Source organism: Astatotilapia calliptera, chromosome 6 (genome assembly GCF_964374335.1).
Source record: "Astatotilapia calliptera chromosome 6, fAstCal68.1, whole genome shotgun sequence".
In the NCBI taxonomy this organism is placed as follows: Eukaryota; Metazoa; Chordata; class Actinopteri; order Cichliformes; family Cichlidae; genus Astatotilapia; species Astatotilapia calliptera.
In genome coordinates this window covers 35,906,991-35,919,962 of record NC_137427.1, presented here as the reverse complement: position 1 = coordinate 35,919,962, position 12,972 = coordinate 35,906,991, and the positions used below count along the sequence as shown (strand labels likewise).

General features: G+C 46.6%; 1 protein-coding gene and 1 long non-coding RNA gene across 4 annotated transcripts in view; one reads left to right on the top strand and one right to left on the bottom strand.

The window, feature by feature from the left end:
* Window positions 1-12,972, bottom strand: part of LOC113024643 (voltage-dependent T-type calcium channel subunit alpha-1I-like) — a 159,396-nt gene that overhangs the window by 28,365 nt on the left and 118,059 nt on the right. For both annotated transcript variants that reach the window (XM_026171859.2, XM_026171860.2), the window contains 2 exons: window positions 11,888-11,958; window positions 2,098-2,176 (listed from right to left, as the gene is read on the bottom strand). In XM_026171859.2, the coding sequence (XP_026027644.2) occupies window positions 2,098-2,176; window positions 11,888-11,958 (150 nt within the window). The remainder of the gene's footprint in view (window positions 1-2,097; window positions 2,177-11,887; window positions 11,959-12,972) is intronic.
* LOC113024644 (uncharacterized) lies at window positions 76-1,770 on the top strand. Of its 2 annotated transcripts, XR_003272694.2 has the most exons (3): window positions 76-469; window positions 559-692; window positions 1,399-1,770. It is a non-coding gene; the product is annotated as an uncharacterized LOC113024644 (long non-coding RNA). The 2 variants fall into 2 exon arrangements; XR_013909558.1 differs by having other exon boundaries at window positions 76-692.

Sequence of the window (12,972 nt, the reverse complement as noted above, 5' to 3'; positions counted from 1 at the left end):
AGTGGAAAGAAAACAAAATGAGCAAGACATGGTAAAGAGTGAATCGTGGCTCAGTCAGTTGTATCTTTTGTAACCCAGTGAGTTTACACGACTCAGTAATGCACTACAACATGTTATTGTTAATTGGGATTTATCATTACTCTGTTAATCACTGAGTTGATCAAAAATAAATCAATAATAAAAGATAAATACTATAAATATAAGAATAAAACCCAAAGAGTATATTTAACACCCCTACTGGTTAGGAAGGAACAAGCCCCGCCTTCCCCTGCTCTGTACCGTCACGTGCTCAGACACAGAGAGAGACGGAGGTGCACGAGACCATCACTGATTTTCACCGCCAAGCTTTTCGCTGGAAAATAACTATTAACTTGATAAATTGAGCAAATATCCATACCGGAGATCTGCATGGACCTTGGAGAAACGGACCTGATTTATTGTGAACATTTCGGACCTTGAAACCATCGCGGTGAGTCAGAAGCTGTTAAGCTAACCTTGAAGCTAAAAAGCTAACAAGAAGTTAACAGGGAATATAATGGCCCGATTTCAATGTTGTAGATCTGCGCGGGAGCGGATGAAGTGGACAAGATCCTCTCTGAGAGTTGAACAAGATCCTCTCTGAGAGTTGAACAAGATCCTCTCTGAGAGTTGAACAAGATCCTCTCTGAGAGTTGAACATTAGAAGTGTGCTGGTGAGTTAAACTGGGACTGGGCGAATCAGGCTAATTGAAAAGCTAACTAGCCTAATGCTCATAGCTGTAGCTGACCACGTTTTCACTGTGGGAGAACACACGGGGTTTCTCACTGAGTTCAGACATTTTGAGCACTCAGCTTGTGTGCTGATGATGTTCTAGTATTACTTGTTGAATATTAAATGCACTAAAATTAGATGATGGAATAAGTTAATGTTGATCTTAGGTCATGAATCTATTTTATTTTGTTACATTTGATGCTCGAGTGGCACTGGATAGATGTCCGTGTGTATTCTTACTGTGCTGATACGTTACCACATACTGTAAAACTACAGCCTGTGGGTTTTTGTATATTCTTTTGGTAATTTTATTCTGTACATTGAGTGTAAATAATATATTGCTTCATTGCTATGCAGTGTAAAGCAATGCTCCTGTAATTCAGTTAAAGGGCAATACTGTAAAAAAATAATCTACCATAGTTTATGGTTTATTTCTGATTTCTGATAGAAATGTGCACCTTGACGATAGAATAAGCTGATTGTGATTTAAAGATTGCATTCATGATTAAGATGCACTGTATAGACTATAGTTAGAAATTAGAATGAATGTTTTGTGCTTGTTTTGTTATAGCACTTACATTATTTACATATGGCCATGTATATCATTAGAGTGTGAACTGAATTAGTAATAGTCCTGTTGTTTACAGGCTAGGTTTTTTTATGGGATCGTGAGACCTGGATCTCTTCCTGACGAGGAAGATGGCGAGCCTTTCCCTTTGAACCGAACCGAACCACAGCCATTCTGAGTTGGCCCAGAAGGGCAGGTTGCTCTTCTCTCACGAACAATTGCAACAGTGCGGTAGGACGAAATCGCACCAATCACAAACTTTTGACCTGTTGGATTTGACTTGACTGAACACTGACTATTAAGCCGGCAAGACTGACATATCTGAGCTCAGATAGGATTCTGACTGTTATTATTATTGCTGTCACTGTATTTTATTTTATGTTTTCATTCCTGTTCATAAAATGCTGTTAAATTGTTGCTAAATAGTTTAATACAATTCATAGCAACTTTACCTGTGGCTCCAGTCATTCTTCTCCACGCAACTCCCTTTATCCCTCCTGCGAATCTAGCTATTGGCCCATTCTCTCCATCTTACTTTAATTTCCCCTACCCTATCCTGTACTTGGCTACACTTTCTTTTGCGTCTGTCCATAGAGTGAGACATAACAAATGAGCAGGTGGTACAAATGGAGATGAATCCAGGTCAAAAAGGCAAATCCAAACATTCCTTGTATGCTGCGTTTTTCATTGCAGTGTTTTTACAGATATCTAATTATATTTGATAAACATGCTCCAAAAAGCCTTTAGTAGGAACAAAAGTGGTGTCTGAAAGACCCACCTAGTTCTCCAAACAGCTCCACACCCAGAGCAGCATAGATGAAAAACAGCAACATGAAGAGTAGGCCCAAGTTCCCCACCTGGAACATAAAGAAAAAGCATTCATTTCTTATATTCATTTGTGGAATCGAATCACGTGGACCTCCACAGTTAGGTGAGGGGGGCTCAGCCACTGTGCAAACTGACTCAGTAGTTTCCAACTCCTCCTCCTATTTCCCCTGTCAGAGTTCAGAGATAACGGTACTTAATATAACAGGATTTCACTATTTATGAGTTTATATTTGAAACCAGAACCTTCATGTTCCTTTTGCATTGCTTGTTATCATCCGTGAATCACACAGCAAGGCCTTGTCTGTCTCATGATGAAACATGATTAACTGCAGTTTTGTTCCTGTTTGTTCCTGTTTGGTGCTTCTCCAGGACTGGAGAAGAATTTCATTGGCTCAGAAATAGTTGCAAGGCAGGTTTACGCAGCATCGTCATTGTATTGCACAGTTCTGGGTGACACTGTAATATGTGTGAATCGGTTGATGTGGATGGTCACAGTGTAGATGTAGATGGATAAAGGGCCCCTGTGGGTGCAGTAGTAGGCACTAGCATCACACCATTAGCTAAGTCACTTCACAGGGAAGGCAGTGGGGTGCTTTTAAATAGGTGAATGTAGGATTCTATTAGACAGTCAAATGAACTGAGAGAAGCTGGGGATAGCATACAATGTGTTTTAGTTTTTACAGGAGGTGAGATCACAGTGGAGGACTGCATATAATGAGAGAAGGAGATAAGCAGAAATGAATGTATATACACTACAGAGGAGAGGTTAGGCAATGCCTGAGGAGAGCGTTCTTCTCATGATAGATGTAAAAAAAAATCCATGCCTCGGCCTGAAGCAGTCTGCAGCTTGCAACTTAAACCCATCTGATGTTTTTGGATTCCTTGAGCAGAGACTGAAAGCAAGCTTCAGGAGCAGTGTTGCTATACAATGTGAAACAGACAACTGAATGCTAAGGAAGCAACACAATGATCAACAAGGTAGCTGAAGTTGGAGCATCCTGTGTCGTGTACATCTTTTGGTTTCCGGTAAACGAATCTAAAATCTAAAGCCATCTACTACATTTTAAAAGTGTGTCCTGAAAATGTTGTTGGTGCCATTGGGAGGAACATTTTTTTCTTCAAGGTAAATTCTTTCTCCATAATGTGATATGAGAAACACTGGCATATGGTCAAGGCCACCCACTTCAAATCCCAACTGAAAACAAGCAGGATGATTTGTTTTCTTTACAGACACAGACCGTTAAGGACAAAGACATCGCTAAACCATGGAGCACAACCCTCCTACTGTTCTCTGTCCTTAAGCAAAGAACTTGTATTTGAGACACATTTAAAACACAAGCAGAAAAGGTCACAAGACACTACTTCTTCTTATATAGGCATTTTTAAAACCACTGTATATTTCTTTGGTGCCTAGCAGAGGGATGCCAGTTGGTGTAATTGAGAGAAATTCTGAGACAATTTCTAGGTGGACCAGAAAAAAAAGGTCACAGCACACTCATGCATTTGATTTTTCTACTGTGCAAGCATAACTGTGCATACTTGCTATTAAGCTATCTTTCTTCTGGCTTCAGTGAAGACGTGCTCTACTGAAGAAAACATTGATGTTCTGGCTTGTTACGTGCTCACTTTACAAAAGGTAAAATTGACCTCATGAAAAATGTGCGGATGCTGCAAAATGAACTTATTTAACAACAGAGCCTACTGCTATATCGTATAGACAATGCCAATTACATGCTTCATTTGCTCTACACAGAGTTGCAGTAACATTACAAACGATCAACTAATGGCTTTTGTGTCATAGCACAGTGGCAATAAATCTATCATGAAACGACCTGTGAAAAAGAAAAAATATAGATGAAATGATACTGGAACACTTCCAGGATCTATACGATTGAATGCTTTCTTCCCATTTTTACTAATATATAAATACACAGTAGTATGCTATTTATAATGCATCACAGTGAAGCCTCAACTGTTATTGTTTTTTCAGAGAACAGCTGATAATTTGGCTTTTTTATGCTTTTTTTTATTGGACACTTAAAAATAACAATGGCATTAAATTAATATCTGCCAGCATTTTGAATTTAACAGTATTTCATTTACTATTTACCAATGAAACCTTGAGTTTGTGTGTGTTCATGTCGATTTTGTTTTTGTGAAACTGAAAATGAAAGAGCTTGCTTTTATAAATGCGAGGCTTACTGAAGCAGAGACATTTTCTGTGACTATAATTTATATATGTGCACAAATTTTGCAATCCAAACATCAGGGAGACAAAAATCCTCCCAGACACCCAGGAGAAAGAACTTCTTGCTGCTGACTCACTCCATTAGAAATGCCTCGAATAAGGATATGTTTCCAAGAGTTGACAGTTCCAATACATCACAGCTTTCTTTCCCCTCTAGTTTGACCAATTTTCTTTTTAAAAAAGCTTGACACTTTACACATTTTAGAATTTTCTGTATATCTCGTTAAATATGACCCATGCTTAGATCCATAAGCTTTTTTTGTCATTTTGCCTCTGTACTCCACCACAGTGGATTTAAGATGTGACTGAAGTGCAAACTTTCATTTTTAATTCAACGGGTTTTAAAAGGTAATTCATATATTAACAGTTTAGAAATTGCAGCAATTTTATCTATTAGTCGCTCATTTTCAGAGGCTCAAAATGAACTGCACAGTGACTGACAAGCAGTTTTATGGTCAAAGAAATCCCGTTCACTTGATATTCTATGACAAATGTATTAGATAAAAGGTAGCTGCTAACTGGAAGTCTCAATCTGAGGTTCCAAAACGATTAGTTATGTCTATAACTTCTGTTCCCTGAAGGAGAGGAACGAGGTACAACACATAAGTATGGGATATCACGCCCTCGCGTGTCCTGGCTGAAGAAACCTTTATTCACGCCTTTACGGCAGATGACGTGTGATGACACGCGCAAGGCCCCGCCCGCACATATAGCCGCTGCCATCACCGTCATCCCTCAGTTCGATAGCCGCTCTTCACCGAGCCAACTGCTCAGTGGGGCCACCCTGTGTTGTACCTCGTTCCTCTCCTTCAGGGAACAGAAGTTATAGACATAACTAATCGTTCCCTTTCAGTCGATTCACTCGGTACAACACATAAGTATGGGACCTATATACACGCCCCGCAGAGCAGCCACCGAACCGGAACGGGACCACCACATCCTTAGTGAGTGGTAGACCCAGCAGAAAGGACAGCATGAGCCACCGAAGGGGCTGTAACGTCCAACCGATAAAACCGCACAAAAGTGTGCGGCGACGCCCAATTAGCCGCTGCACAAATATCAGCCACAGGCACCCCTCTAAAAAGAGCCCATGAGGTCGCCATCCCCCTGGTGGAATGAGCTCCCACCCCGTGGGGCAACGCAAAACCTCCGGTGCTGTATGCCAGCGAGATAGCCTCTACAATCCAGTGGGACAGCCTCTGTCTGGACAGAGCTCTACCTCTATTTGGATTAGCGAAGCAGACAAACAACTGGTCACACAAACGCACATCCCGAGTGCGCTCAATGTAGGTGCGTAGCGCACGCACCGGACAAAGAGAATGCACCCTCCTCTGCTCCTCAGATTCAAAAGGAGGGGAGCAAAAGCTCAGCAACTCAAACTCCATTGAACTATAAGATGCAGGCATGACCTTGGGAAGATAGGCGGCATTCGGACGCAATACGACCTTGCGGCCATCAGGAGAAAACTGTGTGCAGGCAGGATGCACAGACAGCGCATGAAGGTCCCCCACTCGCTTCGCCGAGGCCAAAGCGAGAAGTAATGCGGTCTTATACGAAAGAAGTTTCATATCTACCGACTCAACGGGTTCAAACGGAGGGCCACAAAGGGCCTCCAGCACCAAAGACAAGTCCCAAGCCGGGACACTGGACTTAAGCACGGGCCTCAGCCGGCGAACCCCTTTCAGAAAACGCACGGCGAGGGGATGCGCACCTGGTGTCACCCCGTCAAAACCGATATGACAAGCAGATATAGCCGCTAAATAAACCTTGATCGTCGAAAACAAAAGGCCTTTATCCAACAGCTCCTGCAGGAATGTCAAAACATCCACAATAGAGCACTGAAATGGGAGAGTGTGGCGGTCCTGGCACCATCGCTCGAAGGCTCGCCATTTGTAAGCGTACAAGCCTCTAGTAGACGAGGCCCTGGCGCTCTGAATCGTCGCTACCACACTAGGCGGCAGACCCTTAGCAACCAAGTTTAACCTCTCAGCAGGTAAGCATGAAGGTGCCACAGATCCGGGCGCGGATGAAACACTTCCCCCCCCGCCTGAGAGAGGAGATCCCTGCGGAGAGGAAGCTGCCAAGGACTTGCCGCAAGCAGGCTGATTATTTCTGCATACCACGACTTCGCGGGCCACCAAGGGGCCACCAGGATCAGAGAGAGGGAATGCCGACGCACCCTCTCCAGAATTGGAGATATCATTTCCACTGGGGGAAATGCATACAGGAGCACGTCCGGCCATTGGTGCGCTAGCGCGTCCAAGCCCAAGGGTGCATCGTGGTCGATTATGGAGAAGTACAGGGGGCAGTGAGCATTCACCCTGGAAGCAAAAAGATCCATTTGCGCCTCGCCAAATAGATCCCAAATCTGAGCCACCATTGAAGGGTGTAACCTCCATTCTCTCACCAGAGGACCCCCCCTGGAGAGAAGGTCCGGCCCCAGGTTCAGGTGGCCCGGGACATGGGTGGCTCTTAGAGTCAGAAAATGAACACTGCACCATAACAGCAGAGAGCGAGACAGCTGCAACAGGGGAAGAGAGCGTGTTCCTCCCTGCCTGTTTATATAAGACACCACTGTTGAATTGTCCGTCCTGACTAAGACATGCTGGCCCTGCAGGACTGGACGGAAACGCTTTAGAGCTAAGAACACTGCTAACAGCTCTAAGTGGTTGATGTGCAGCTGGCGCTGAGCCGCGGACCAGATCCCTCTCACCGACGCACCCTCGCACAGCGCTCCCCACCCACTTAGGGAAGCATCTGTGGACACCACCTTGCGAAACAACACCCTCCCAATCCGAGAGCCCTGGTGCAGTAGCCCGGGCTCCCTCCAAGGACGGAGAGCTAGCATGCAAGACGCAGTTACCGGCAGCCTCCTCCGGAGGTGACGCGAAGCACACAAACGGTGAGAGAGAGTCCAGCGTTGAAACGCTCTCATTTTCAACAGCCCAAGCGGCACTACGGCGATCATAGATGCCATCATGCCCAACAAGCGCAATATCGTCTGGAAACGCAGTCTGCGTCCCCGCTGAAATTGAGCGAGGCAGCGATGAAACGCGGCCACTCTGTGCTCTGACAACCGTGCGCGGCTGGAAAGAGAGCATATTTCCAGACCGAGAAAAGCGATCTGTTGACCTGGGATTAGCGAGCTCTTCTGAAAGTTCACAGAGAACCCCAGTGTCTGAATGTGTGACAGAACCCGCGACAGCTGCGTCTCCGCCTGTTCTCTGGAGCAAGCCACGAGAGCCCAGTCGTCCAGGTAGGCTAAGATGCGGATGCCCCTCTTCCTGAGGGGCGCTAGCGCTGCCTCGGCACATTTCGTAAAGGTGCGGGGAGCGAGCGACAGCCCGAACGGCAGCACTAGGTATTCGTAGGCTACGCCCTCGAATGCAAACCTCAGAAACTGCCTGTGTTTCGGGTGTATAGCGACATGAAAATAAGCATCTGTTAGATCGATTGTCGCAAACCAATCTCCCGGGCCGACTGCACTCAGGAGCTGTCTGAGCGTTAGCATCTTGAACCTGTACGTTCGCAGGTACGTGTTCAAGACTCGCAGGTCGAGGATGGGACGAAGCCCTCCCCCTTTCTTCGGAATGACAAAATAACGGCTGTACCAACCTTTGTCCGTCTCCGAAGCGGGGACCACCCGTATTGCTCTCTTCTGTAATAGCGCCTGTATTTCCTCTCTGAGTACCAAGGCTGCCTCGGGGTTGACAATCGTGTTCACGACTCTTTGGAAACGAGGCGGCTTGACCCGGAACTGCAACCGGTAACCCATGGCAACGGTTTGCAGCACCCACGGAGAGGGGGCGCAAGCGCGCCACTGAGGGAAGTGAGCAGCCAGCCGACTGGCCTGCAGCACTGACGGCGGGGCGCCGTCGCCCCCCAGTGTGTCTGCAGGGGACTGCATCCCCTGCCTGACCTGGCTCATTTCGCCTGCAGGTTGAGCATTTGAGATTGTTTGAGAGTAAACAACACTCTTTATTGATTGCAACATGGGAACATGTACATTTATACATTTTGTTGGGTGCACCTTTTCCGGGGCATAACAATGAAAAACAGCGGGAACACTCGATGTGGTCGCTTGAACATTCAACACATCTGAACCGTGTGCAGGGGTTATGTGCTTGGGAGACCGCGATAGGGAAGTGCAGCGCCTTCTGGGGCTGACAACCTGAACAGAACTTAAGCGGCACCTCTTGTGCGGCAACAGAGGGGTAAGAGCAGCGTCTCCCTGCTGCCGGATCCCTTCCCCACTCGCAATCACAGCTAGGAGGGCTGAGGCTTCTTCCTCCTGGGCGTCGGGTCCCGTCGGGGGCCCGGGGGAGGGCCTTTGCCCCAGGCCGACTGGCGTGGAGCTCGGGCCGGAGTACGTGCTCTCGCCGGCGGCCCTCCCACTCCAGCAGTGGGCGCCGGTCTCTTGCCAGCTGTCAGAGGAGCGGCGGGCCTGTGAGAGCTAGCAGTGGGCTGGGGCTGGCGTCTGGGGATGATGTCGCGCAGAGCTTCCGTCTGCTTCTTCCTCAGATCGAATCTAGCCTGAATGGCTTCAAGTGAATGTCCGAATAACCCAGCCGCAGACACTGGTGCGTCCAGATACACAGCTCTGTCTCTATCAGGGACGTCGGAGAGGGTCAGCCACAGGTGCCTCTGCGCCACCACTGTCGAAGCCATCCCTCTGCCCAGGGAGAGCGCTGCACAGCGAGACGCACGGAGGATGTAATCCGTGGTGACTCTAACCTCGTTAAGAAGAGGTGACAGCGGGCTGTCCTCCGGAACCAGCGATCCAAGCTCCGCCAGGCACATTGCTTGGTACGTCTGGAGCATGGTGACGGAGCTCATGGCTCGAGCGGTGCCGGCCTGAGCCCGATAAATCTTCTCCAGCTGCGAGGCCGAGAATCTGCAGTGCTTGGACGGCAGAGTTGCGGGGCCACCGACACCATGGTTATGGGACGGGGCCAGATAAGCAGCCAGAGACGGCTCCATAGGGGGTGGGTTAGCTAAACCAGCTCCCTCGGCGCCGTCCAATTCCATGTACTGTCCATAGCCGGGCACAGTGACGCGGGTAGACAGAGGTTTGTCCCATGACGCTGTTAGCTCGCAGAGAAAGTCTGGGAACATGGGGAGGCAGTTTTTGGCCGTTGCGGGCTCCGGTGGAAGGAAAAAACCCGCAAACCGCGACGGCTTCCGAGCTGGTGGAGGAGAGGGCCAGTCCACCTGCAGCTTCTCAGCGGCACGGCGAAACAGGGAGAAAAGAGAGGTGTCATCGTGGCCGACCGGCGCAGCAGCGGCGGCATATTGGGTCGACAATGAGCTCTCCTGCTCATCCTCCGACAAACCATGGATGTCCAGGCCGATGTCCAGCACGTCATCGTCTTCCTGGGGAGCGCTGGCGGGCTTCAACCCAGGCTGAAGCCCGTCAGCGCTCCTGCATGGTTCCGGTCCGTCATCGGCTAACCCGTCAACGTATTCCATGTGGTCAGCCCAGCTAATCGCGGGGACATCGACCTGAAAATTTTCGTCTTCGGACTCGGACGAAGCCGGGGCTCCAGACTCGGAAAGAAGAGGGTCATGCCGTGCGACAGCCGAGCGTCCCAGCACTCTTTCCACAAACGTCACCCGTCTTTCCAGGGTCGAGCGTCGGAGCTGGCGACAAAATGCACAAGCTTCGGGCTCCGTCAACGCTCTCCTAGCGTGGACGATCCCCAGGCAGACAGGGCAGGCATCGTGCTGGTCGCTGTCGTGCAAAGAGAAACCACATCCCTGAGGACAGGGGCGAACAGAAGATTTCTGCTTTGCTCGCTTCGGTTTGGAGTCCATTCCCAAAACGCAAAGCGAAACGCTGCACAAGAAAAACTTGAAAATAGCGCTCCGCGGGCAGCCTACGCACCAGCTGGGCGGTGGAGGCTAACACCAACAGGGGCAGTTAAGCTAGGTTCAAGTTGGCAGACAACGGAGCTAACTAGCAGTAGCTAGCTAGCCCAACTCAGCAGAGGTGTTCTCAGCGAGGTGAAGAGCGTAAGAACTGAGGGATGACGGTGATGGCAGCGGCTATATGTGCGGGCGGGGCCTTGCGCGTGTCATCACACGTCATCTGCCGTAAAGGCGTGAATAAAGGTTTCTTCAGCCAGGACACGCGAGGGCGTGATATCCCATACTTATGTGTTGTACCGAGTGAATCGACTGAAAGGGAACATGATGATGCCAGAAAAAGAGGCCATCATTTGGCTAAAATCCCAAAATGAATCTTAAAAAGGAAAAAAATGTGGCAACACCAAAAGACCATTGAAAAAAAGATAAAATCGATAACTGTAAATTATAGTCGTGGTAAAGAAAAAACCCTTTGTCATTGTCATCAAGTCTACAAGCTAGAGATGAAATACATAGAAATACAGATGAAATCGAGAGGATTTACAACAAGGTGAGATTAGGTCAGATTAGACTTGACTAAAAACATCTGAAGGAGACGCCCAGTTTTAGAGAAAAATCTTTGATGAAGACTAATTTGTATCAAAATGATTGGAAAAGAAAATTATGTGGAAGGAGTAAAACAGCTCATGATAGAAGTGATAGCTGATGGGCTACGCCCTCTGCTCAGCTTCAGCAGAGCTGACTTTATGGCTCTTTGCAGTGCACATGGGTAAGAGGTGAAAGCAAAAGCAACCCAAGAATTGTCATGACAGAAAAATGAGATATTAAAGCCAAGATCCAAAGGATCAAAAAAGGACAAAAAATAATAATAATCCATAAATCTAAAGTGACTTTGTCCGTTTACGTTTGAGCCTCTGAAAATGGGAGAGTGTGGGTATAAAACCTGCTGTAATTCCTGCAGGGTTAAGTAGTTTTGTTAAACGCCATGAATTAAAGCTTAAAGTCTGCACTTCAAGCAAATTTAGATCATTTCAGTTTGAACTGACTGTGGTGGTGTACAGAAGCAAAATTATAAACCTGTGTTGAGTCCCAAAAGAGCAGAGTGTGACTGGAGTACGTGCTGGTAAAATATCTCAACATTACTGAACTCCTAATAAGTTATTAAACATCCCCAGCTAAAATAGTCGATCTACAGTGTCTCTGTGTCCCCTCAGATTCCACAAAACCATCCATTAATATCAGCAAAGGCTTGAGACCAAGAGTCTTTCAGTGCAACAGGGGAGCAGAGCACATTTGCTGCTCTGTTCCCATTAACGGTGGTAAGAATGAAAAAAAAAAAAGAAATCTTAACTGCGAGTGTGTGTCGGTGTTTTTTTTAAAATTCCTGAATAAATTAGAGCAGCCATGGAAATTTACCAAGTGTCATAAGATTAAGGGCAAAAATTTTTCTAATAACCTGACTTTTTAAAAGTTCTTATTCTCAGAGAGCGTTTATCGACTCTGGTCATTTATCATTTCACAAATGTTAATTAACTCCTGGGTGCTCTTGAGATAAGCTCTGGGGTGTGTGTGTGTGTGTGTGTGTGTGTGTGTGTGTGTGTGTGTGTGTGTGTGTGATGACTCATACCTGAGGCAGAGCTTGGACCACGGTGTCAAGAAGAGCTCTCATCCCCGTTGCCATTTTCAACAACTTCAACACTGAAGAGAGATCACACAGGGTCAGAGAAAACTATAGCCATGGGTAAAACTGCATAAGTCTGTGTCTGTACGTGACACTTGACCTACGTGTTGGGGTGATAAACAACCAACAACACCTACAGAGTGAAGAGAAGTAATACCAAAGACAGAAAGACTAAAGACACCAGAGGGATGGAGGAGAAAAGTCAAGATAGATACATAAGGTGTGGGCAGAGAGAGAAAGAGAGACAGTAAACGATCAATACATGGAACAGGTTTCCCAGCTCATCATAAGCGACCTTCGACAATTCCCAGATGTCCAATTTCTGGAGGAACTCGGTAATTACTGGAGCCAGAGGAAAACATGAGAGTATTCTCACAGAGAACAGCAAGGAACAATATAACCTCCTGGGAGATGGGCTGCTCTTCACAGTTCTTAGTGAAGATACACAGTGCGTGACAAAGAGAGGGTGAAAGCAGTGGTTACAGCCCACGAAGAGAACAACTCTTAATAACCTTTTCACCAAAACATACAGCCAACAGCTTTACTTACAGGCAGTTGCTGCCTTTATTTGCTGAAAACATTTTAGAGTCTTTAATGCTCGATCACAGCGACTTTTTAAAAAAAATGCTGTTTGCCAATCATTTTAATAACTTTGACTATATTTTGACCGCTGGGACTTTGTCCTGTAAGATCTGGTACTGCAATTAAATATCTACAGTTCTGAAGGAGGACTTCTGTCTAATGAACTATGACATATGATGATTGTTTTGGCACCTGGTTGGAAATTAGCCTCAGCAATGCTACAGTTCGTAAAAAAGCATGGCTGTACATTATTTCAATGTCAGGTTTCATATTACATCTAATTTGGTATCTGTAGGATATAAATTATAGTTCTGTGGTTGATATTATGACTGCTCAGTAACACTATATATCCTCATTGGTCACTTTGTTCGGGACAACAGTTCAACTGCTTGCTAGCATAAATATCTAATCAACCAACCACATGTTGGCAACTTTAAGTGTTTAGGCTG